This window comes from Truncatella angustata (genome assembly GCF_020726525.1).
Source record: "Truncatella angustata strain MPI-SDFR-AT-0073 chromosome Unknown BKA67scaffold_1, whole genome shotgun sequence".
NCBI lineage: Eukaryota > Fungi > Ascomycota > Sordariomycetes > Amphisphaeriales > Sporocadaceae > Truncatella > Truncatella angustata.
In genome coordinates this window covers 1,329,787-1,354,033 of record NW_025763381.1, presented here as the reverse complement: position 1 = coordinate 1,354,033, position 24,247 = coordinate 1,329,787, and the positions used below count along the sequence as shown (strand labels likewise).

General features: G+C 48.6%; 11 protein-coding genes across 11 annotated transcripts; 7 read left to right on the top strand and 4 right to left on the bottom strand.

Moving 5' to 3' along the window:
- The first annotated feature begins 213 nt into the window (after positions 1–213).
- On the top strand, positions 214–1,352 carry BKA67DRAFT_10211 (uncharacterized protein). The gene is made up of 2 exons (XM_046094834.1): positions 214–818; positions 874–1,352. The coding sequence occupies exons 1-2, from the start codon at positions 439–441 to the stop codon at positions 1,088–1,090; spliced, it is 597 nt and encodes a 198-aa protein (XP_045963435.1). The 5' UTR covers positions 214–438; the 3' UTR covers positions 1,091–1,352.
- Positions 1,353–1,480: 128 nt separating this feature from the next.
- On the bottom strand, positions 1,481–2,735 carry BKA67DRAFT_589410 (Intradiol ring-cleavage dioxygenase; the record flags this gene model as incomplete). The annotated part of the gene is made up of 3 exons (XM_046104457.1): positions 1,481–1,630; positions 1,684–2,589; positions 2,730–2,735. The coding sequence occupies 3 exons, from the start codon at positions 2,733–2,735 to the stop codon at positions 1,481–1,483; spliced, it is 1,062 nt and encodes a 353-aa protein (XP_045963434.1).
- Positions 2,736–3,778: 1,043 nt separating this feature from the next.
- BKA67DRAFT_544077 (beta-galactosidase) lies at positions 3,779–6,761 on the bottom strand. The gene has a single exon (XM_046101238.1). The coding sequence runs from the start codon at positions 6,677–6,679 to the stop codon at positions 3,818–3,820; it is 2,862 nt and encodes a 953-aa protein (XP_045963433.1). The 5' UTR covers positions 6,680–6,761; the 3' UTR covers positions 3,779–3,817.
- A 2,467-nt stretch (positions 6,762–9,228) lies between these two features.
- Positions 9,229–9,714, top strand: BKA67DRAFT_652541 (hypersensitive response-inducing protein; the record flags this gene model as incomplete). Its single annotated transcript, XM_046106184.1, has 2 exons — positions 9,229–9,353; positions 9,408–9,714. 2 exons carry the CDS (start codon positions 9,229–9,231, stop codon positions 9,712–9,714), a joined length of 432 nt encoding a protein of 143 aa, XP_045963432.1.
- A 460-nt stretch (positions 9,715–10,174) lies between these two features.
- BKA67DRAFT_685854 (C2H2 type zinc-finger-domain-containing protein) lies at positions 10,175–11,202 on the top strand (the record flags this gene model as incomplete). Its single annotated transcript, XM_046109014.1, has 2 exons — positions 10,175–10,305; positions 10,356–11,202. 2 exons carry the CDS (start codon positions 10,175–10,177, stop codon positions 11,200–11,202), a joined length of 978 nt encoding a protein of 325 aa, XP_045963431.1.
- A 357-nt stretch (positions 11,203–11,559) lies between these two features.
- Positions 11,560–12,162, top strand: BKA67DRAFT_529462 (uncharacterized protein; the record flags this gene model as incomplete). Its single annotated transcript, XM_046099070.1, has 2 exons — positions 11,560–11,718; positions 11,821–12,162. The coding sequence occupies 2 exons, from the start codon at positions 11,560–11,562 to the stop codon at positions 12,160–12,162; spliced, it is 501 nt and encodes a 166-aa protein (XP_045963430.1).
- A 1,360-nt stretch (positions 12,163–13,522) lies between these two features.
- Positions 13,523–13,948, top strand: BKA67DRAFT_652539 (uncharacterized protein; the record flags this gene model as incomplete). The annotated part of the gene is made up of 3 exons (XM_046106183.1): positions 13,523–13,611; positions 13,674–13,705; positions 13,776–13,948. 3 exons carry the CDS (start codon positions 13,523–13,525, stop codon positions 13,946–13,948), a joined length of 294 nt encoding a protein of 97 aa, XP_045963429.1.
- Positions 13,949–14,269: 321 nt separating this feature from the next.
- On the top strand, positions 14,270–15,159 carry BKA67DRAFT_544068 (uncharacterized protein). Its single transcript, XM_046101237.1, has one exon. It carries the CDS (start codon positions 14,591–14,593, stop codon positions 15,032–15,034), a length of 444 nt encoding a protein of 147 aa, XP_045963428.1. The 5' UTR covers positions 14,270–14,590; the 3' UTR covers positions 15,035–15,159.
- A 557-nt stretch (positions 15,160–15,716) lies between these two features.
- On the bottom strand, positions 15,717–18,663 carry BKA67DRAFT_10157 (uncharacterized protein). Its single transcript, XM_046094833.1, has 4 exons — positions 18,351–18,663; positions 18,167–18,285; positions 16,235–18,096; positions 15,717–16,181 (listed from the first exon to the last, which is right to left on the bottom strand). Exons 1-4 carry the CDS (start codon positions 18,413–18,415, stop codon positions 15,855–15,857), a joined length of 2,373 nt encoding a protein of 790 aa, XP_045963427.1. The 5' UTR covers positions 18,416–18,663; the 3' UTR covers positions 15,717–15,854.
- A 914-nt stretch (positions 18,664–19,577) lies between these two features.
- Positions 19,578–20,586, top strand: BKA67DRAFT_510348 (histidinol phosphate phosphatase HisJ family protein; the record flags this gene model as incomplete). Its single annotated transcript, XM_046097320.1, has 2 exons — positions 19,578–19,739; positions 19,810–20,586. The coding sequence occupies 2 exons, from the start codon at positions 19,578–19,580 to the stop codon at positions 20,584–20,586; spliced, it is 939 nt and encodes a 312-aa protein (XP_045963426.1).
- Positions 20,587–22,034: 1,448 nt separating this feature from the next.
- On the bottom strand, positions 22,035–23,916 carry BKA67DRAFT_509627 (methylenetetrahydrofolate reductase 1; the record flags this gene model as incomplete). Its single annotated transcript, XM_046097252.1, has 2 exons — positions 22,035–22,165; positions 22,218–23,916. The coding sequence occupies 2 exons, from the start codon at positions 23,914–23,916 to the stop codon at positions 22,035–22,037; spliced, it is 1,830 nt and encodes a 609-aa protein (XP_045963425.1).
- Positions 23,917–24,247: the final 331 nt, after the last annotated feature.

Here is a 24,247-nt window from a genome sequence, read left to right as displayed (position 1 = left end):
TGAGCAGTGATAGGATTTCCATCACGTTAGAGAATGCACATATCTTCTAGGACGGTGCCTGAATATGTTCTTGATGTACTTAAGTAGCATCTGCACTGCCACCCTCCTAGTCGCAACGGGCCGCACAAGCCACGATCATTTGTGAAACATTCAAACTTTTGACCCATGATTACTGGGTGCAACGATGAAGGATGCGCTACGCCGGGTCGGTGACCTGCATTTGGCAATGAAGTACTGTAAGCATTCAGGCAGTGCGCTGTGCCTACAATAACCTCACAAGAGCATAGCCAAGTTTGATTCAACAGCGACCATTAAAAAAGAAGGCATCCCTAAATTTTTAACTTTTTCTTTTCATAACCAAACACATTTCTTCACTACTTATACCCATCATTCTTGTTTTGATCTCAGTTGAGGCAACGCAACGTCAAGACACTCACTATGCCGTCCAGGTCCACCCCAGCCCACGCTAGCCCTATAACCGCGCTGCGACGGCTTGCAATTATACAATTCCCGTTTGCGTTTATCCTACTCCTGGCACATGGACTGGCTTCAAACAAGGCGCTACCGGCCATAGGCTTGCTGCCGTTGAGTTTATCGGCTCTTCTGTCGGCACTTATTCTCTATCGTGACAACGTGTCTGCTCTTGGCTCCTCGGTGCAAGCGCTTACGGCATCGAATTTATTGTACCTGGATATCCTGTTGGCCTTTTTTCAACTCAGTCTCTTGATACCTACATGGATACAGCTTTCGAATAGCTGGTATCACGCGTCTTTAGTCATCTTGGGCACCTACGGGTCAGTTTTTATGATGGTCAATTGGTTAGTATTGCTTAATATCCTTGCCAGAAATAGGCTGACAGCCACGGGGAATAAGTGGCATACACTTTTATTTTGCGCTCAAAGAGTTGTGGCATATGAGTACGTCGCACTTATGTCATTGCCCACACTGCCAGAGCCTCCGTGCCTCGAGGAGCAGCAGTCTTCTGCCGTTGAGCAACGAATATACGCCCCTTCAAAACGAGGACAGTAATGGCACTGAGTATCATGATGTCGAAGCGGGTGTCGATGCCAATGTCGAAGCCAGAATTTGATGTCAGTACGGTAGATGATGTTCTACTCAGGGTGACCCGCATTGAACATTCAAGGCTACTGCGGTTAGTTTATTTGGCAGGAATTGTATAGACGAAATCTCAAGCATTACCTTCGCAAGAATGAATAATGGTAAATGCAATAACTACAGTTGTGATCAACTTTTACGACGACCACGGCCCACCTACAGCATATCATGATATGAAACAGGTCGCAATACCGTGCGACGAAGAATCGTTGTGGTAGCGATTGGGAATCATGAGGATTTCAATACACACATACTCGTTAGAAAACTTTTGGTATTGAGGTTACATCTTTTGGCTCTCAGCACCTAAGCTAGTTGTAACTGAGTCCACGGAACTAACGCTCGGTCACTTGTTCTAAGCAATAAACTACGATGTGTATCCATCAGCAATGTCCACGGCAGAGGCCTCTGCATACTTGCTCGAAGCCACCGAGACAGTCGGTAGAGAGCCGATAACATTGACACTTCCTCCGGTAGTGGTCAAACCCTCAGCCGATACGTTCACTCCAATAGTGATCTAGTAGATGTTAGCGCTAGCCATGATGATTTTGCTCTGGATAAATGACTTACATATCCCACCAGGCCGTCAGCTAGTGAATCACCAATCTGATCGACACTGACAACTGCGCTGTAACCTTCGGATGTTGCCGTTGCGAAAAGTTTGTCTTCGTCATTGGTCGTTCGGTTAAGAGTGGCCAAGTGATCAGCGTAGGGAGCAAGTTCGTAGACCGAGTTGATCAAAGATTCGTTAAAGAAAAGCTGTCCAATATGTTGCACTGCACTAGAAGAGTAGCTGGTACCATTGGTGATATTGGTTTGGACCGTGACGTGAACGTGAGTCGTACGGGAAGTGTAGTATCCAGGGAACAGGGTCAAAAATTCTGCCATTCCCTCCTCGTCCGTGATCTGGATGCCACGAAGGAAAGTCTCATCATCAGTGGTACCGTCACTTCGAGTGCTCCAGCCATCTGCGATCGAAGCGGTGTCAGGGTCGATACCGGTGAAGCCGGAGTACGTTCCAGTGGAGTTGCAGTTCCAGATAGTCAGCGCTGCATTGGGCAACGGCTCGCAAGTCTCAATATCGATGACACCAATGTCGAGATAGAAGTCGAGACCTGATTGACCAGAAGAGATTTCTCGAAGATCATGGCGAATGATCTCACCATCGATACCGTAGGGCCCCCAAACTGTGTCCGGAGCTAGGACGCATGTATCATTCTGAATCGTGGTGTACTTGAGCTCATTGCGCTTGCTGAGATCCGACTGCTTCAAGCTTCCGCTTTCAACACGGCGCTCAATCAGCCTCTGTGATCTTTTGGCAATGACATCTGCCTTGCGTGCTTCGATGGCAGCCGCGCATTTGCCCGTCGAACGTCCAATCATGCTGGCTTCGCGCTTTGCCTTCTCCGGGGTCAAAACCTCAGGATGTGCAAGCGCTGGGAGGACTCCAGCCAAGAAAATTGCCAAAGCAGCAGCCTTCATGATTGTATAATGGTTGTTTTTTGACGCTTAAAGACTTGGGTATTAAATGAGTGGGTAAGATGGTAGGTTACAGTTCTATCAACTTATTCTACAAACCTTTCTCTTTTATAGGATACTGGTTCTGGGTTAGAAACCCCCATTGCGTGGATCCTAAGCCTCATCTTGACTGTGATAGATTGACGATTGCGCGGCCACTGGGGCGTCGCCGTAATGCATTTGTCGAAGGCGGTCTGTGGAGTATCTCCTTTTGCGATGCAACTGACAGCGCAGATCACTGGACCCTTCACTGCATGTATCTCATAGACTATAGCACATGGCAGCCATGTGGCATGCGAGGTCAAAATCGACAATGCATACTTAACCTCAGATCGTTCCTGCAGGCACTTGGCAATCGCGACTTTATACATACAAAGGATTTCTTCCTCGTATTGTCTTTGCTCGGTAAAGGGCCTAGGCCAAAAAACGCTGCCGTATTTCGGTGATGGGTAGTGCACTCAAACATGGCGTCGTGGTATTCGACCGTGGAGTCCTTCCGGTCAAATTAAGCATGTCTGGGTTATGGAGCCCTGAAACGAGATGCTGAGTCTTTTCGGATAGCGCTTTTGCAATTGGCCGGGAGTCGTATTGTGGGTACACGGTATTCAGTAAATTTAGCGTTGATGTGGAGTAAAGCCACGCATACATGAGCCGAGGTGTGGTGGACAAAGGTTTCAGCTCAATGGTCTTGTCATGAATGCCAATGACACAAACGAGATGGACATTCGCTTTTCGAACAAACAAGATCATATGCTATACTCTTCAACAAGTTCGACTCGACTTCAACAAAGAATGGTGTTAAATAAAGTCGTCACTCACAATGATTCTGTGGTTATCACATCAAATAATACCCTTAAGTATGAGTAAGACTATATTGTATCATGATTCGAATACCGAGTTGCTCTCGTCCGCTGAGTTTGTTGTACCCATTAATGTTAATCAAACCACCCAACAGTCAACAGCGACGTGAGTTGTACTTATGATCAATAAGACTTGAATATAGTAAAAGGTGAGGCCAAAGATGCTGTTCATATTACAAAGTAGCTTATATGGCTAGAACATCCAAGAACGAATTATGTAATCCGGATAGTCACCGAGCTTGGGGAACTATTTCGGGGCACCAAGTCCTAGCGCTACCCAACTGCCGCGTGTACATATGCGCGTGAGGTCCATTGCAGTCAAGACTTCAAACGGATGAGTAGAGCTCCGCCTCAACAATCTTCAGTTGTCCATTTGTGCTTGCAATCGTGACCGAGTTCCCTTTGGTCGAATCAAACTCCAGCGTTACGTATCCTAGCGAGGTGGATGTGGTGTTATCCCACACGGTCGTGTTATCAACAGAGACAGCTACGTCATAGGTCGATGTGCGAAACCCATTCAATTTGAGGACAACGGCAGAAATGTCAGCTTCTTCCTCAAGCTGGAACCGGATCCAAGCAACCTCTGTCTGCTTGTCACTATACCACGCCGTCGCTTCGTCGTCGTCAAAGGCATTTTCAGCAGTGTCCAAGCCTGAGCCTGCTGTCACAGACTTTATATCCAGCGCACGTCGTTCTTCAGTATAAGAGGCAGTAGACGGTGTTGGACCTCGGCTCAGGTCGCTGGTCAAACCGTCCGCGGGCATTTCGCGACTGAGGCCGAATGTGCTGCTGAATGGAACAGTGCTCAGCTTGATCGACGAAGACTCAAGTCCTTCGGAGGAGGCAGACAGAGACACCTCTCCTGCAGTCGTCGTAGAACGCAAAAGCACTCTGTTCACGCCGTTCGCGACCGGCAGAACGGTTGACATAATGTAATTGTCCTCGCCGATAGCAATACCTCCCCGCCAAACTGCTTCACCCAAGAGCTCGAATTTGATCAAGTTCAAAGCGGTGGGGCATCGTGCCCCATTGGCATCTACCACTTCGACATCGATAAGAGCAACGTCCGCCCCCGATGCACGAAGTCCGCTGGGTGAAGTATGAGGCGTGAGACGAATGGCCGCAGGTTCACCTGACGTGACCCGCTTGTCGGTGACTAAAGCTTCGTCAGAGTCTATGGAATAACCGAGTGCCTCGAGCTCCCCCGACTCCCACTGAACTCCCGAGAAAGTGAAGAGGAAGCGGTGACTCTGCTCGCCTCTACCAAGGGATTTTCCGTTCAACTGAAGTTCAACTTCGTCCGCAGTAGAAACGACATAGACATCTTTGACAGTGGAGTCATTGTAGTTCCAATGGCCAACGATGTGGATTGCTGCTCGTTCGATATCGACCCAGTTATCCCAGATGACCTTGTGCGCATACCAGTTCTCCTTTGGGAGGCGCATCGCATCTACCTCACCAGAAGTTCGATAATTTTGCGAGCCACGATGGTGTGTGTTGCTGTCAGAGAATATAATGTTCACACCACCGGCGTTGACCCGCTTTCCCTGTCCGGGCCGTTGTTCGTAGTAATCAAACCATCGAGCGACGTTCTCGACAGCGTGTGTGTCTTGGTTATGGTCATACCCATTCCCCTCCTCGACGAACTCGTTATCCGGATGGTAAGGTGTACTGAAATTGTCCCAATGTTTACGAACGCCCTCATCACGAGAATATTCCATTTGCCAAAGGGGGATCCTCGCTCCCTTATTGACATAAAGCATTTCGCCACCATACTCTGCGACCGAGGAGTTCAACATATCGCGTGAGCCAATCGCACGTCCACCTGATGGATCATACCGATCCCGGATGTCCTTCATCTCTTGCATATGGTCCTCACTGATTCCGTGATTGCCGCTTTCGATAAAAATAACACTAGGATTGTTCCGGTTGTAAATAATCGCATCGCGCATCAACGCTAACCGCTGGTTCCAGCGAGCGCCGGTCACGTCGCCTTCGGAATCACCTGCCGGCATCGCCTGCAAGATCCCAAGACGGTCAAGGGACTCAATGTCTTGCTTCCAAGGTGTGACGTGCATCCATCGAATCAAAGCTCCATTGCTGGCCAGTACAAGCTGATTCGAAAAATCAGAAAGCCAGGCAGGCACCGAAGACCCGAGAGCAGGCCACTCGTTGGTAGAACGTTGCGCATAACCCTTCAAGTGAAGAGCACGATCATTCAACACAAACTTGCCGTCGTTGAAGCTTGTCTTACGAAAGCCTGTGATGGTCTGAACCTCGTCAATTACTCCGTCGTCGACGATGATGCTTGTTGCAATTGTGTACAAATACCCATATCCCCAACTCCAGAAGTTCAGATCGGAGATGATGGACGAGGCGCTGACAGTTGTGGTCTCATTGGCACCAACCGTGTAAGAATCGCTTTCGAAAGACTTGACTGTGTTGTTCTCTAGGTCTTTGACAACCACGCGGTATTTAAACGATTTGGCTTCTGTGTATTCATTTTTCACCTCGGACTCGGCTGTCACTGTTGCCGTTCTCCCTGCGACGTCGATATCCGTGGCAAAAATATACACGCCCGTCGTGTTTAAGTTTGAGTACAGCGGTAGAGTTTGGTAAAGTCGATCCGTGGTGTGCAAGAAAGCATTCTTGTTGATGCCGCCATAATTGGCATAAAAGTTCTTGTCGCTCCATTGGTACTTCGAGTTTGTCGACACTTCCCTGTAATCCCAGGAATTATCGATTCGTGCGGCCACAATGTTTGTGCCATTTAACACAACCTGGTTTGTCACATCAAAACCAAAAGCCATGACTCCGTTCTCGCTTCTTCCAATCCACTCGCCATTCACGAAGAACTCCCCTCCGTGACGAATGCCTTCGAATTCGAGAAATGTCTTGCCATTCGAAGCAGGAACCTCAAAGGCCTTGCGATACCAAGAAATACCGGTAGTTAGATTTTCGATGCTGACTTTGAATGCATCGTCTTCGTTCCAGGCGTGGGGGAGCGTCACATTACTCCAAGTACTATCATCGAAGGCAACATTCTGAGCATTGTCCGCATCGCCAATGTAGAGTTTCCAGTCAGAATTAAAATTGAATTTGGTCCTAGAAGCGATATACTGAGCATTGACAATAGATGCAATCAAAACAGTTGCTGCATAGAGTAGACAGCGAAAATAGCCGCGCATTTTAGCCAACGGCCTGTTTTGGTGGCACCAAAAATTTCAAGTCAAATACATGCGACTTCTGCACGATTGGTTTGACACCAACGATAAGGTGTGATGGCGATTATATACTTGTCAAACCCTGAAGTGGCTCAATTGAGCAACCCAACTCGCAGGATGGAAACATTGTCCGGACACCATTGCCAAGACTCCGAATCGGGTTGTTTGTGTAACGGCCACATTCATTTGGTCACTTTGACATGACACCCAAATTTGTCTATGGTTTCCGCCAATCAGCTTCAAGCCGGGTATATATATGCCGCCCGGTGGCATAAATTTGAGTATAAATATTTTCTTTGCAAATGCAAAACTCGGTGGTACATACAACGACAGGCTGGATGCTCTGTGTCTTTCCATGAGCCCGAACTGCATGGCTAGACGGTAGCAGTATTTGCCCAACACGCCATGCCAGCCTTGTGGTCTTAGTCTGCCGGAAGTCTACCAATACATCTGTCCCGCGCGCCGACGGTTGAACAGTGACTGTTTGGATTAGATTATTCTAAGGCGACAAACACAGTAATTTGCATAATTGCGAAAGAAGAGAAACCCCACCCCCCATCGTCATCGTCATCGCCGCCGACACCTTGAAGAAACACTTACTTGTTCTGCCGTTAATTTGTCTAGACTAATTATGCTGCTTTATCTACGTTATTCCTCGAACGATCAGACTTGTGCTGCAGCACAAAAACTCCTCAGGCGGTCTGGGTGGTACGACAACCTGCCTATCATTTTCGTACTTGATTCCAAGTAGAACGATGTTGAGATCATCTCCTACTTTTCAATGTCTTTACGTGTGAATAGCAAGAAAGTGAAAGTATTCGACATATCGCCAGAGAAACATGTCTGGTGCATTTATAAACATTGCCTGGGCAGCACCGAAACGAAACCGTACAGCACGTTGAAGATGCTACGCGCTATTGACAATCATATGGAGAAGCGTAACGAGCTGTAAGGCTTTTACTTGTCCATAGAGCTGTTCAAGTGAGATATGCTGTTCCCTGGAGCGTCTGATTTGTGCAAAAGGCCCCATGAAACTTCGGTTCTTTTACCTCGAGATGGCTGATATGTATCACAGTATCAACAGCCTACAAAAGCACCACAGGTCAAATTCAAGTACACGCGATAACAAAACTCGTCTTCTTACAGGAGAGTAGGATCGACAATTGATCGTGTTCAATATGAGGCTTCTTGTAAATCATCATTTTCGTGCAGTATCTACCGCTTTATATCCACAATAAACTGGGTGCTTCGGTCTCACCGGCACTTGTATCATTCGAACTTGTTGTGTTGAGTGAGGGGCCAGGGGGCACGTTATTCGGGGTCGCTCGGGGTCAAATGCCGCGATGAGGCGGATTAAGCTTGATTTTAGTGCCCCACGCGCCTTGTCTCCTTTCCCAACGGCACTCGACCGACTACCGTGATGGCAAACTGTTCATCAAAGTCTATAATTATCGAAGTTTCGAGAAGTCTATTCCACATTGATGATGATCTTATCAATCAGAAGTTCCTTCCTTACATCGTTTCGAGTATCTCTGCAAGCCAGTTGGTAAAGTCCTCATTGCTGACCACGATTTGTACTTCGCGTCTTTGTGCAATCTTCAAGTGAAACAGCAAGTCAAAGATCCTTGGAAAATTATGTATAATAATAACCTTACGATTGATCGAGACGCCCTCTGGCCCTCTATCCAAATTATTGGAAGCGCGCGGGGCCCTTTGTCTGACAACAGGGTACTATCGTTACATACCAATACGAGGTTACATTTATCTAGACTAGTTTCGGATATCTGGTCGCTTGAGTTTCGGAACTCTATCGGTTCACTGCAAAGTCCCTGCGGTTTTCCAGTCGAATGTCCAGAAAATGGGGAGCTCCAGAAGCAACCTCGGACGCAGGGTCTCGGGCTATTATCATGAGCCGCATTTACGGGGTAAATGACTTCATCTTGAGGACGGGAGGGCATTGCCGCGTGGGGCGCCGAGCACTATGGATTCGTCGATGATGTCGGTGGGGTTGATGCTAAGAGATCATTTAGACACAACATTGTACTCAAGCCTTGAATTCAGGCCCCTGAGGATTACTTTCACACATGAATTGCAGCAAGGATATCTACATTTGGTCTTCCCAAGAAAGCAGGCAAGTGACTGGAATCTTTAAGTAGCAAGGAATTCAAGTCATTAACTCGAAGCGTATTGATCTTTTCGCTCTACGAAATGCGACGTCATCATCTGTGCACTCAACAAATGAGGTTCCATTTGCCTGAATTGGGGGACACCACCGAATACGAGAGCAGCATTGCCGTCTCCACTGATCGCCATTGACCGGTGCCAGGTGGACAGGACATCTCGTATTTAGAGAGACAGGATATATTTATCTATGAAGGGAAATGAATATATAAAGTCAGGTCAATCCTGCTTGTATACTTATAATCCGTTACACAACAATTCAAAGTATCTCAATCATTAAACCAATCACTCCTCACACTTCCAACCAACTTTCCAAACCCGAAACCATCAAAATGCAGATCTTCGCTATCCTCTCCTCTGCTGCCGTCGCCTCTGCCGCCATCATGGGCAAGCGCGACACTGTCTACGCCGTCTCTGACTTCAGCGCCGGCTGCATCCCCCACAGCACTCAGTGCCTGTAAGTGTTCATTTATACCTTGCATAGCCGAGCATCAACTGACTCTTTACACAGCTACAACTTCGGTGTCCTCCAGACCGGCACCATGGAGACTACTCCCGTCACCTGCAAGGCTCTCGTGAGCGCAAACACCGACGGCACTCTGCCCGACGTCCAGGAGGGTACCTGCGAGGAGTCTTCCCGTACCTTCTCCGTCGTCCGCAGCGACGCCGGCCTCACCCTCACCGTCTCTCAGCCCGTCACCCCCAGCTCCAACCAGACTGGCTCTCACCTCCTCCCCAGCGACGAGTTCGCGATCTCCAACGAGCCCAACGCTGTTGTCGAGAGCTACACTGGCCCTACTGCTTTCAACTTGGAGTAAATTTCTCCGCCACGTATGATCATTTAGCGCTGTACATTATGTAGATAGAGAAGTACTTCCGACTCGAGACGCAGTCTATCTCCACAACATCAGTTGTCAGTGGCGGCCACCGGGAGGAATTGTAAATAATTAGACATTGCCGATTGTATATACAACATTACCAATGCATCAGTGGCTCTTTTGTGATTATGATTGATCATTTGACTTTCGTTATTCGATCTGTGTATAGTGAAATAATAGTACTATCACACTGGGCGCTACTACTGTGCCGCTGTGCGAGCCAATTAGGACTAATAACCATGTTGCAATCGCACCCTTGCAAATAGTACAACGCAGGCACAGTTGACCGAATGACTCACGCCGTGCCAATCATACCGCAACGCCATGTATATAGTCTTACATGTTTAGATGATAATTATAGTTTACTAATAGTATAACAAGCAACATCTGTTACAGCAACATGAGCGAAAGTTTTGAAGGCCAAAACCGTGCATCGTCTGCTTCAATTGCGGGCATAGTCAGCTCGCATCCCGAGACAGGTATTAGCGAAAGTCTCGTCTTACAGACCGATAGTGCGTCGGTTGAAGAAGCGTTGGTTCAGCAGCTCTTTCGTCTGGAACTCATTCTCATATCGGTCATAGACACATCACGGATGGATTGAATGGCCTGTCTCTCGACGAGAGTGGAGAAGAAAGGGAGGCCGAGGTGCCTTTTGAGCCGGCAGCATGTCTGTTTTGCAGCACCAAGAGCACTGGTCTTGACGAAAATCTTGAGCACATGCTGAAAGTGCATGGCCTCTTTATACCAGACGAAGATCATTTGATTGTGGACTTCGAGACCTTGGTCGGATACTTGCATCTCGTAATCTATGGCTATTATGAGTGCTTGTTTTGTGGTTCACAACGACAAAGTGCCGAGGCAGCCCGGCAACATATGTTAGGGAAAGGACATTGCAAGATTGATATCCTGGATGAAAACTCGGAATTCCGTGATTTTTACGAGTTCGAGTCTGTCTCTGGTGCATCAAGCAGTGACGCCGAGATCCCAGATTTGAGGCCTGAGCGCCCAGGTGGGAGGTTCGTGCAAGTCGACAATGTCATGCGACTGCCTTCCGGCAAAATACTCTCGCAAAGGTCGCAAGGCCTGGCGGGAAGCCAGCGGAGACAGTTACACGGCACGGCCGGAAGCAGTGCCTGGACAAAGAATTCCATGCCACTAAACGGACCCTCAGAGCCCGAGGTGGAAGGTGAAAGTTCTGAACCCGCGGCACAAGAACAATCGAAAAGAGTTGCTAAGCGTGAAGCTATCTTCATAAGTCAACTTGCAAGTCTGCGGTCAGAGGATCGGCGGAGCTTAATGCATTTGCCCATTGCACAACAGCGGGCACAGGTCCTGAAGAGCAAAAGGCAGGTAGAGAGGTTCAGGCGGGAGGAGAATGAGCTGCAGCTAAAAGTTCAGTTGCGGGCTAACAAGTCTTTGAAACACTGAATAGAAGTTAGGAGGTGTGCTCTGGTGCTGGACGATTTACATGTGGAAGGCGCATGGCACTGAGTAGTCTGAAAAATATATTTAAGCTGATATCATATCATCGCTGCTCGCTTTCAATGTAAGCATGATAAACGTCCAGCTCTATAAAGTATTCCTACATAATTAGCGATAATTATGCGCCTGTGATTATCGCCTGAAGCTTTTGTGATACACTGCGCAAGTTTGCGTATGTTATGCTCGGAAAACATTACACAATACAGTATCCTTGTTTATATAAACGAAACGTTCTTCTCCTCATTGCGATTAATCTACCATATATATGATCAATTTATGGTGGTAACTATAGCACACAACACCATGCCAGTCACAATTAAGCCATCTAGTGACAACGCCGAGATCATTGCTCCTTGTCCATGGCTGGATGATCTCCAAGAAGTTCTTCGTCTTCTTGCCCAAGAGTCTGGCAAACTGATTCAATCTTCATTTGATAATGGTGTCATCTCTCCTGGAATGTTTGTGAGAAAAGACTGCTTCATAAGCGCGGTGACTACTACATCCAATAGGCATCATCATCCCATCATTCAGCCAGAAGACATCTGGCTTGCGATCGTTACATAGTTCAGCGTATACGTTAATGCTCATACACAAGAGCTTCGAGACCACTTTGTTGAATACATAGGCAAGCAAGATCTGACTACTACATACGGTGGTGTCACCGGATACACTGTGAATATCACAAATTTCACCACGCGGATCAACAAGGTTATCTCCGAGAATGTTGTCCATACTGAGTTATGCGGTTGGATCCGGCCCAACGTCAGTCCGACCACCAAATACCACGTTGTAGTAGCCTCAATCGCCATAAAAAAAGCATTCAGCCCTACTTCACTTATGGCTCTACCGCAATGTGTGGACTTCCATCTGCCACGTTACTTGACACCGATGAGGATTATGAATTGATCCTCGCTCGACTGGAAAAGCTTGTTGAGTTCGGTGAGGAGCCGACACATTTAGTGCAGCTAATTAACCTATCGTGAAGTTTTTCAAACAAAATTTCACAGGGCCAGAGCATGAGGACGTGATTGATTTCTGGCAGGAAACCTGTGCCCAACATCCAGGGGGGGGGTTGCCGATTATTCCGGTTGGGTCACGGCCTTCGGTTTTTGGGACGGAAAGAGGCAGTGCCAGGTATCTCCTGCGTCACGTAGTGGTTTGTGTCTCGGCGGCTTTTACTATGGACGCGTATCTATGGATAGGGTTCCAGAGGCTTCGTCCGAGTTCCTGTCCGCATCAACAATAACGGCGAGCTGATCAATACGGAAATGCTGGAGGGCTCGGTGGCTTGTTGAACAAGCAGTAAAGCGGCTGCTGTTGAAAAGGGGTTAAGCTTAGACACCATGCAGTGCTAGTCTGGGTGGTTTCTGTATCAGAAGGGGGACACGGACCGGTTGGAGAACGAAGAGACAAGCAACAGATGGTGAATGAATGACTGGGAGGAACTGGAGGCGGAGTTTTTATCATTGTACGTAGTTGTAGTTCTCGTTCGGAATGTATTGTACGGCATCATTTTGCACATGCTCGTGTATCGATGCAGTGTGCTTAGTGCCATGAGATATCAAATGAGGTACCGCTGATCACGCCTGAAGTTGTAGATATGGCCAGATGCACCGTAGTCCGACAGTCCTTTCGGGCGTGATGTCGTGTCAAAGTTGACCCGGAGGTTCGATTTATGCTTACTCTGGGCTGACTGCACAGGGGCTGTTGGCGCAAACATCCGAAATGGTTGGACTGGATCGGCTGCGAATGCCCGGGATAAGGCGCTCTCCTGGGGCTCGTGGGGCCCCGCGCACTTCGATCATGTTCAGCTGGACCAAATGCACAGACTCTGGACTGATCCTACGAAAACTGGCCGCCGACCCGATTTCTTGGTTGTGCGGAGGGAATGCAAATAGGATTCCGTGTTTTTCCAATGCTGGTTGTTCCGTCTAGAATCGGCGGCAGAATTGACAGGTTGCCAGATTCCTGGGTCAGTGGGGCCTGTCAGGACCTGACTGTCAGCCCACAATGATCACTGCGACGGTGAAATATCACACCACCATCGGCTTACACCGTTTTTGGGAGCATGTACAGCCAAACATCTAGAAAGATTTAAAGTGAGTGACAGGAAACAATGGAAGTGAAGTTGCATCTTTATATCACACAGTTCTCAAACACATTAAGGAAGCAATTCAAAACATCAGCGTGACATCGCATCAAGAAACGCTAGACGTTCAAAGTTCCATCAGTACAACCGTTGTACCAACCTTATTTTACACACAATATGGCCGCCCCACAAATGCCCAGTTTCCAATCCACAAGGTTGGCCAAGGTCCCGAACATGCAGAGAGTTGCGGCAGGCCCAATGGCAAGGTGAGTCACAACGGCGCTTGAATGAAGGATACTACAAGACAACAGTTGCTGACCTTTCTCAGAATGCTCCCAACCTTGGTTGTAGTCGGAAGTGGTGAGTGCCAGCCATATTTCTATGTGAATGCAGCTTACTCTAACTTGAGACTAACTCGTTCGGGCAATAGTCGGTATGGTTGCCACATATATCGCGTCGCAATTGTCAGAAAGCAAAAGCAACTACGACAGAATCTTTGCTCAACAAAACACACCCGAAGTCGAGGCTGCAAGAAAAAGGCAACTGCAAGTTGAAACCATGGGTGACCCCCGCAAAACTCTCTTCAACGTTCTGGGTTGGTAACGCAATGGATCATTTGAATTTGAAAACTGGAGTTTTGGGGAGATATCCACCTGGGCCGGCAACTTGATTATCGGTGTACCGCAGTTTGCACTAGTCTAGGCAATGTTCTTAATACAATTTGACTCGTTCATATTAACTATATTTCTGGCACGCCTACGCTCCATTGGTCGTCTCTTATGGCTATTGTGCAGCATGACTTGTAATATATCGCCCATAAAGTAGGGATCTGTCTCCACGTTTTTGGGTTCCCTTACGAGGCAAGCGTGGATCCGTGTCCTAGCATCATAGTCTTTATTAAATAGGTATGCATGTATGGTACCATGCCAAAATACCCACAGTGGGGCAGGCTCTTTTGAAAGGGACGAGAGGTCGGGTATGACTGGGTCGGAGCTCAACATCGCAGGAAAATACCAATGTAATCGACTCGATACCTGCCCCTTGCTTGCTTACCCTCTATACCACATTATGTAGTCGGCTGTCTTTTCGCCGGGACGCAACCCTGACAGAACATTGTCATTATGCTCGAGTCATACCTGGAACACAAGTATAAGCAACACATCGTCCAGAGTCAAGATTGCATCCTATGTTAAAGTCTTCGACATCGGCTTGCGGTATCAAAACGACGATTGACTAGGATGACGGATGTATTTCACGGTGTATGGGGCTGATTTGGCAAATACCGCGGACAAGGTCGTTCTTATCACAGGAGGGTCTTCAGGCATTGGATTGGCTACTGTACAGCTTCTGCTGTCCCTTTCGCCTCGTAATCGAGTTGCAACTCTGGACCGCACTGCTCCTCCGGCGTCTTTGACTTCGTCCATTTCTCCAGATCGACTTTTCTTTCACCAATTCGATCTCACATCCTGGACCGCTCAGGGTGCTGGCTTCAAACCGGCAGTTACAAAATTCCAACGGGTGGACGCCGGGGTGGCAGGCGCAGGTATAAATGAGCGACGGCTTCAATCCTTTACTGACCAGTTTGACGATGGCCAACTGCAGGAGCCTGACAACACTGTCATGCATGTCACGTTATCAGCAGTCGCTGATGCCGTCAAGGCTTGGAATCCATCATATAAGGTCGAATGAGAAAGGAGGCACAATTGTAATGATCAGCAGCTTAGCCGGTTACTTGGGAAACGCAGGCGCGCCCTTTTACAACGCTGCTAAATACGGTGCACCTCAGACTCGCCTTTGAAAACTTTCTATATACGTTAACTAAGTATTTATATATATATATATATATAAGCCGTCTTTGGGTTGCTTCGGTCTTTGAAGGCAAAGAGTCCCAAAGTGGGTATTGCAATTTCGGTTGTTGCGCCAGCTATCACATCGACACCTCTACTTGCTTCCACCGACGGCTCAGCGACTGCAGAAGAAACCGAGAAGCGAATGATCAAGTCCAGCATCTCAGTTGATCGTGTTGAACGTGTTGCATTTGCTGTCGGATATCTTATTAATGAGTAAAGATATCTATAGGACGGCGGCCATGTTATATGCCGTACTTGGAGACTTTGGCCTCGGCTTTTTCTTGTTGAAGTACGGGTCAGTGCCTAGAACTAAACCATACCCAGTAACTGTGCCGGCTCTATATGATCTACTAGGCCCCAATCTTCGATATCACCCATCATGAGTGGGTGGACACAATCTACAACTACAACTAAGGAAGCTCACAATGTCGAACACCCACTTCCATATATAACACTTAAATCGGCATTGCGCGTATGATGGCCGGTACACGGTTTACGTAGAGATTATTATCCATCCTTCACCACTGTGAAGAAAGTTCTGAAGAACAATCGAACTGACAGGAGACATGTCTGAAGTACAGTGGCGCGACTTAAACCAGCTCAAACATTGCGAAGGCCTATCCAATATTCGGAAGGCTTTAACATGGCTCATCTTCTAACTACGAGATGTCCCAGTCGCCACCTTCGTAATCCATGTCATCTTGGTTGCTCCTGCCCATGTGGCCAAGTTGATTGTACCCTTGCTCGTCTTGGCCTGTCTGGACGGCCTGGTCTTCCTCAGGACCACTAACCGTGGGAAAGTCGTTATCTGCCCTAGCAGTCTTTGGTGCCGAGGTCGCCCATGAAAGTTCCACCTCGCCCTCCACACCTGGGATGGTTTTCTGCCCAGATACTCCAAACGTGAATTGCTCAGCTGTCTTGCGATCTTTGAATGTGACATACGTGGCTGCGGGCTCAGTAGTAACGTCTGTAAATTCACCAATACCCTTTCACTGAAGTTAGTAATGATACAACAATCTGTAGGAGCTAGTTCACTCACAAAAAGATACTGCTTGAGCGCTTCATCCTTCACAGGATCGGTGAAGTCCACGCCCGAGATGACCACAACCTTTGGACGATTGTCCAGAGAGTAAGCAGCATATGCAGCATGCACATCTTGAGTGGCTCCTCCGCCCCTTCCGCGGTATCCATAACCACCGCGAGCTACTCGTGGTTGAAACCCGCCTCTTCCACGGTACGGTCCCCTGCCTCTTCCACGACCTCTTGCAGCCCAGTAAGAGGTGTCCTCAGCGGCATCTGGATCTATCCCAAGCGAATTCGCTTCCTCCTCGAGTGCAGCTAGTTTGGCCCGTAGTGTCTCAGCTTGGGACGGTTGTTCACCAACAGGTGTCGCCTTGGTCAAGACCGGCGAAAGAGAATCCTCTTTAATGCCATTTGCAGCAAGCTTAGCTTGAAGTTCTCGCTTTGCTTCCTGCTGACGTGCCACTAGCTCTCTTCGTTTGTCCTCGAGTTCCTGCTGTTGACGCGCTAGCTCTTCGCGCTTCTGTTGCTTTTCGAGGTGCGTCTTCTGGGCCTCTTCTTGCTTGTGCTTGAATTCTTCCATATCGAAATCTGGCCCTGCAGGAGTACCATCGCCACTCGCGGAGCCGTTTCTTGCACCATTCGAACGCTTTGGATCAGGTTGAGATTCAATTTTGAACCAATAAACCTTGACAAATCGATTGTCAAAAACAACTTTCGGAGATTTCCAAGCCGCGTTTGCAGCTGCCCAATCCTCAAACTCAACGATGGCAACGCGTTTCTGTGAGCCAGGACTCGGACGCAACTCCACCTCTTTGATAGCACCAAACCCGGCAAAGAAGCCCCGGATCGACTCGTCGGTAAAATTCTCCTCTGGGATGTTTTCCACAACAATTTTGGTGTTTGTCTTGTCGCTGTTAGGACCTTCGGCCGAGAAAGGTAACCGGCCGCCTTTTCGTTTGGGCTTCTTAGGCTCCCGACGATTGAAGGGTGGCATCTGCGTAGTACTCAAGTCTGTCGGCTTGACTGATTGAGCAGAATGCTCGGGCATGCCTAAAGTAGCGTTGTTCGGGTCATACTCGTCATTGGAAGGCGGTTGGAAAGCAGGAACGTATGCAGCGCTGTTGCCGTGCTCAAACTGACATCTGTCGCCCCTGGAGCAATAACCCTTCTTCTCGTAGTCCCTGCACGGCCGTCGTTTTTGGTGCGAATGGGGCATCGATAGAGCCTGACCCGAGTAGATCGGTTTCGGTAGGTCTGTCTGTAGCATCTGAAGACCCATCTGTGCTCCCATTTCCTGCAGCACTCTGATATTCTCGAGGATGGTATTTGCATCTAGGGCCGGTTGGGGCGGCGCAAAGGGCTGCTGCGGGTTATAGCCGGGACCATGGTTTCCATAACCAACACCTTGATAAGCAATCGCGGGTCCGTTTGGGGGTGGCTGACTATTGAAAGCATTGTGACCATAACCACCGCGGCCGCCTTGAGCATACGGATCGTCGAATCGTCCGCCGCGAGGTACAAACCCGCCGCCACGCCGTGCTTGCTTATAGGGTTGCTGATGCTCGGCTGTCCCACCGCCGTAATCCCAGTTCATGGGTTGCGAGTCTGGCGCGTCGAGATCTCGATATGAGCGCTTTTTCGAGCCATTTCGGAAATTATGCGTGGAGAAAGCGGACGGTGTCTCGGCGTAGGGTGTGTGCTGGACGCCAAATGGTGGATACGCGCCTTGTTGTGAAGCTGCTGGACCTGAAGGGATTTGGTGTGTCAGAGGGATAGGAGCTGGGGCCTGGCGGATGATCGGAGGAGCAGGCGGCGCCCCTGGCAGGTATGATTTGTACTTGATAGCTTGGAAGACGTCGTCGGTGAAGGCAGCGGAATCTGTTAATTTGTTTTTGGACATGGTTAGTCTATATTTGTAGAAGGAGGTCCTCCAGGGGAGACACCGTACCATCTCTAAGAAAGTCCGGGATTTCTTCTTCAAACAGGTTCCGTATGGCACCAGCGTCGCCGTCGTGTCGCAGGAGCGCAATCACATAATCAGCTAGGACATCAGCATCGGCGTCAGATCTGGTGTGGTAATCAGCTACTGTCTCGAGGGAAAGAAGGGTTTCACGAAAACGTGTCGCACGTACGTGTTTTCCAGGCGCTTGATGATCCAATTCCTCAGATGAGGCGCGTCGGCCTCAGCGAAAAGCATTGTGAGTTGATCGAGCCGAGACGGCTGATGGTTGGCAGAGTAGAACGACCGGAATATTCAGTTGGCCATAGGCACCACTACTGGAGAGAGAGACACGGAAGGTTATAAGCATCGAAGAATGTATTGATGCATAGGAAACGGGCGTCCGAATGATGTTATTGGCCTATTTTTTTTGTTTTATTTATTTTTTTATAAATGTAAAGCTGCCTTAGCTAAAGTACCAAGTATGAGCTTCATGCGAGGCTAAAGCACACATGAGTTGGAGCTTCTCACCTTGGGAAAAATTCCCTGGCCCTGGAGCAATGCGACCGCGTCTGATTGGCGCTCTCTCCCTAGTGGCTTTTAGTGACGGAATCGCAGGAACGGCGCCAGGGATGAGCTGTCTTCTAGGGTAAGTCACTTGCACTGGCACTGATACCGAACCCCCAGCGAGCACGCATGGGGGCAGGCGGGCTGTCTGGCGGGGGAGGGGTCGATTGCAGAAAAATCATGTCAACAGAGAAAACAGTCAGTCATCTCGAACTCAACCGAGGACCAGTCCGTCTGTGTTACACAGCTTTATTGTGGAATAAATCAGCAATTGCATACTCCATTGTATGAAATCGCTTGACTCTTTTCTGCACCCGTTGATCAAACTTTTACGAGCAACGTCAGCGAGTGATCTCGCTGCTGCATTTATTTACAACAATGGAAAACACATGCTTTATCGATTGGTCTGCCTTAACCTAGTGCTAGTCTAACTCAGTATCTACGACATGTACTGTATGTTGCATCGTGAATTACATAGATCCATTAATGCCCCAAGCTAGCAAGGAACCATTCCGCCTACCTCGCTCCCAGTCTTGCCATGCAGTCTTATTTAGTCGGGCTTACATGTCCAGAACACATTACTTACTTTTTACATATCATTTTTTTCCCTTCAACTGATCCCACCACTGAAGATTTCTATCCTTCCGCAACTCAAATTTCTTTAGCTATGACTCATTGTTAGCCGCTGCCTTGCTCAGACGACGAATGATAGACTACATGTGAACCAATGGTAGTCAGAAGAGCAAACCGTCTGCCTTTCTAAACCCGACTGCCACAACCTACTGCTGGTTGGAGTAAAACATTGCCAGCGAGGTACACCACATAATTGCTCAAGCCAGAGCTTATCTTCACGATGGCTTTCACAATGCATTCCCACTCCGGCCAATTCTGTCCGGGCCACGCCAAGGATGACCTGGAGGACATCATCAAAGTCGCCATTGCCAAGGGCTTCACCACTATGGGCATTACCGAGCATATGCCTCGTACCAGTCTGGACGACTTATACCCCGAAGAGGTAACTTTAGATGAAGCCTAAAATATGAGACACGTAAATTTATCTATTTATATGCTAACACACCACCTAGATGGATGATCCCCAAGGCAGCCTCGCCGTCCTGATGCCGCGCCACGAGGCTTACCTCGTCGAAGCACAGCGTCTGCAACGGAAATACGCCTCGCAGCTTCACCTGCTCATCGGTTTCGAGGGCGAGTGGATCCGGCCCGAGTATGGCCCGCTCATCACCTCCCTCTCTGCGCATCCCAGTATCGACTACTTCATGGGTTCCCTCCACCACGTCAACGGCATCCCGCTGGATTTTGATGCCGCCTTCTACCAGCGGTGTGTCGACTCTGCAGGTGGTACCGAGGAGAACATGTTCGAGCGCTACTTCGACCAGCAGTATGAGATGCTCACCACACTCAAGCCGCGGATCGTGGGGCATTTCGATCTGCCGAGGCTGCTGAGCTCGGATCCCAACAAGAACGTGCGGGAGTGGGCCGGCGTCTGGGAAAGAGTTGTGCGCAACCTGAAGTTCGTGGCCGGCTATGGTGGGTGGCTCGAGTGCAACACGAGCGCGCTACGCAAGGGGCTGGCAGAACCGTACCCGTGTCGCTCAATCGCGGAGGAGTGGCTTGGGTTTGGTGGAAAGTTCACGTTCTCGGACGATAGTCATGGGATCGCTCAGCTGGGTACAAATTACGTGAAAGGCCTGGACTTCCTAGAGAGTCTGGGAGTCAACGAAGTGTGGACACTGGAGCGGAGTCCGCACCCCTGGTCCGAGGGACAGACGGAGGGCAAACTGACGGATAAGAGAGTTCCAATCGAGGATTTCAAGAAGGTGTGTCAGAGTTGGGATGTTTGAGATGGAGATGCATAGCGATTCGTGGAAAGCATGATATATATTGGGTCATTTTCTGGTTCTACCATGAGAACAACAATGACCAATCTTGAAACTTTTATACAACAGTAGAAAAACCTGGCGATCTAGTGTTCAAATCAGATATACAGGATTGTATTGGTTTGTATTTATGCTCGTGAGCAAGAACTGGTCGACCGCACAGGCGAACTCACACGAGCGAAGCCAGACGGGGCACCTTATCAGATGATCTTCTTGAGTACCAGCCGCCGCGGCCAGTCCATAGCCCGACATCTTGAACAAAGTTTTGCGATGCAAATAGACAATTAAGTCGAAGAGTATACATTGAAATCGGAATTCAGACAACAGCAACAAGAACAACAACAACAACAATAACAACCACCTGTAATCTTTATAACTCCCACGCGCTTAACTAGCATGCTTTATGACGCTGCTTTTGGTACATGCACTGCGGTCGTCAAGACAGTGTCTCTTTTCTGATATGGGGGCTGCAGCCAGTATACAAAGACTTATTACTCGCCGAGTTCAATCTGCGGGGTTTCATGACCCCAGGTACGGTTGGCATTTGTCTAACGTTATCGAAAACCTTCCGTTGCTGGTCATTTGCATGGTATCCTTGTCGATTAGAGCCGGGTATACATGAACCTGCTTGCTCCGAGTTTATGAATTTCTTTCATGCAGGCATGCTTATTATTAAATATATATACATATATTTATTTTAACGCCGCGGTCGGACTGCGATAGACTTGTCCGGATCGCTTGATGATGGTGCATTTTGTGTGGCTTATTTTGAGGCGGGCGATGGGTGTTGACTTGTCATATCTTGTTATATGTTTAGTGAAAGAACACTGGCGACCCGCTCAATTTCCATAGACTCTGTATCAACCTTTCGAAGCGATGATGTGAGGTGGCATGTTATTATCTGCCAAGAACCAAGCAATGGATTCTCACTCGAATTTATCTGAGACTGTTAATCGGACGGCAGAAATGCATACGTGCGCGCAGAGATAAATCCTGTTAGTACAACGGCACCGCCGTCAACCCTTATTCAATTGTGTTGGAAAAAAGAAACCTCGACTTGGCGTTGAGCCAGTGGTCAGATCCTTTCCATTGACCATCCATTTAGGTCCTGGACCGCTATGATCGTCTATTCATTTTTGCCAATTTGCTCTTTGCGGAGTCTCATGACTAGCACCAAATACCAAAATCCATGCTGTACTTTCACTCCTGGGGTATCGTTGAGATATGATGCAATCATTAGCCTGACCCTTTTTCCGTAGGTTCGCCAGGCTTGTATGCATTCCCTCAATAATGTTGAAAAATCAGGACTCCGGTTGAAACGCCCATGATCGTATGCTCCGTTAAAAAATTGCATGCTGTTGAAAACGCAAACGCCATTGCATGTGTGTTGTAACATGCTAATTTGCCACTTTCTAATCGAGTGGCTCCGCCTGAACTCCGTTGGTCACTTTAGGGGGTACCACAATCTCATCTTCTACGCCGTCTATTGACAACCCCTCAAAAAGCTCAAAGATCGCCCGTGGTTGGTGGAAGTCATTGTTAACTGCCAAGGCGTCAGTGTGTCTCAAGAGAAGTTTTCTTTCATTGCAACTTACCAATGTTGACCAGATACCACTCACTCATGATCTTGTCAATGAGCGCTCTGCTGGGGCTGTCGGCGTCATAACAACGTGCCCATTGCACTCCTAGAGTGAAAGCCTCGTCTTTCCATGCGAGGAAGCTGATACTTTCAACAATGGTGGGCTGAACAATTTCTTGTCCAGGAAAAACTCCCCATGTTACCGCGTTAGGTCCTTCAGTAGGCGCATTCGATTTTAGGTTGCCGTTCTTGGTCACTGCGTAGTACGATATATCGGGATGGTTGTGGATTCGTGGCAAGATCTTCTGGAATAACTCGGGCGAAACAAGAAGTTCCAGGTATGACTTTTGGTAGACATACCCATTCGGTGGGCCCCAGCCGTGGATTGGATGGTTGGACTTGGCACCATTGACGGCAGGCTGTGAGTTGACCGTCAACAGGCCACGCTTGTTCAAGCTGATGAGATCTTCCCGGATCGAGTCCGCTTCTGAAGTGATGGGTGCTTCACTCCATGGCAAAGACTCGAGGTCCTTCTCCACGTACCGTACAAAGAGGTCAGCGATGTCTTTGACGGCTTTCGGCTCTCCCCACTTCTTTTTGTTGGCTTCATTTGTGCCAGTTAGGCCGATGCCATAAGCGTCCAACTCTCCGAAAGCAGGTGACCGTGAATCACCCCATCTGCCGTTGGGGAATTCATCCCAGTCCTGGGTTCGCGCAACGTAGGACTTGTTTCTGTTGCGCCAGAATGCCGGACGTACATCCTCTTCCCTGCGGCCCAACCCGAGGGACTTCTTCCACGGCAATGCTGGGTTTCTTGGGCGATTGTTTGTTGGCATCCAATCAAGCTCTTCGAGAACCATGCGAGTAGCCTGAGCAAGGTTCATAGTATAGAAGTGGAGATGCACAATGCCAGCAGCCAGGATCTTGCGACACATATCAGCTACTAATGTCTTTCCGACCTCTCGAACAGCAGAGTCGTCATTCCTGACGGATTCCAGGGCCTTGGTAAAATGCTCGGGGATCTTGCAGTTCATGTGGTTCGCTCTCCTGATGAAGCTGGCATACGTGGCAATTGGCATGATGCCGGGCACGATGGGAATGGTGATACCCCTGTCCCGGACTTTACCGACCCATCTCACAAAGTTGTCGGCATCATAAAACATCTGCGTCACGATGAATGTAGCGCCTTCATCGACCTTCTCCTTTAGATGATCCAATAGCGACTCCTCATCCTTGTTATCATCACAACCTTCCGGATAGCCGGCAACACCAATATCGAAATGGTTCCCATATTTCTGTCGAATGTGCTTGACGAGGTCTCTGGCATACTGGAAGCCACCCTCTGTAGCTGTCCACTTCTCTTTCTCTCTTGGCGGGTCACCACGTAATGCCAGGATGTTCGTGCAGCCTGCTTGGTAGGCTTTCTGTAGAGCATCGTTGACTTTTTCCTCGCCCATGTCTGTGCAAGTAAGGTGCATGCATGTCTCGAGACCGAAGAATGTTTGTGCTTGTGTAACCATCTCACAGGTAAGCTCGGCAATTCGACCACCAGCACCCCATGTTACATCGATGAACTTGGGTCCGAATTCGTACATGCGTTCCATACGCTCGTAGAGGTTCTGCACACCCTGGGCAGTCTTGGGCGGGAAGTATTCGAACGAGAAGGACGGCTGGCTAGTCCTCTCGGCGTCTTCGAGCATCTCCTTGATATGCATTTTGGGCGTACGTGAAACAACAGGCCAGACGGTATTGTTGTAAATTGGAAGATCGCTCCCGAGAAAACAGCACTAAAGAAAGATAAGTCTGAGTATGTTAGTCGATATATTAAGTAGAAAGCAAGGGGGGAAAAAGACTACACGATGCCGAGTTGTTCATCACACTGAAACGGTATCGCGTTGCTGACCCAACGGAACAGTCTGGGACTTTGGCTGGACGCATTTGCAGAGCAATGACGCATAAGCATCGGTGTTCTTACCTAACACTCTTCAAATACAAAGCTTATGGAGAAGACTCTCGGAGGGAGAAGTCTCTCGGTTCTACTGGAGA

What these genes read in the sequence shown, in the direction of transcription:
- BKA67DRAFT_10211 (XM_046094834.1), top strand. Translation starts at nt 439, where the DNA reads ATGCCGTCCAGGTCCACCCCAGCCCACGCTAGCCCTATAACCGCGCTG. An exon ending in GTTTTTATGATGGTCAATTG is followed by an intron (nt 819 to 873) that starts GTTAGTATTGCT and finishes ACGGGGAATAAG; the next exon opens with TGGCATACACTTTTATTTTG.
- BKA67DRAFT_544077 (XM_046101238.1), bottom strand. Translation starts at nt 6,679, where the DNA reads ATGCGCGGCTATTTTCGCTGTCTACTCTATGCAGCAACTGTTTTGATT.
- BKA67DRAFT_544068 (XM_046101237.1), top strand. Translation starts at nt 14,591, where the DNA reads ATGTATTTCACGGTGTATGGGGCTGATTTGGCAAATACCGCGGACAAG.
- BKA67DRAFT_10157 (XM_046094833.1), bottom strand. Translation starts at nt 18,415, where the DNA reads ATGCTTTTCGCTGAGGCCGACGCGCCTCATCTGAGGAATTGGATCATC. An exon ending in ATCAAGCGCCTGGAAAACAC is followed by an intron (nt 18,286 to 18,350) that starts GTACGTGCGACA and finishes TTACCACACCAG; the next exon opens with ATCTGACGCCGATGCTGATG. An exon ending in CGCTCAAGCAGTATCTTTTT is followed by an intron (nt 16,182 to 16,234) that starts GTGAGTGAACTA and finishes CTTCAGTGAAAG; the next exon opens with GGTATTGGTGAATTTACAGA.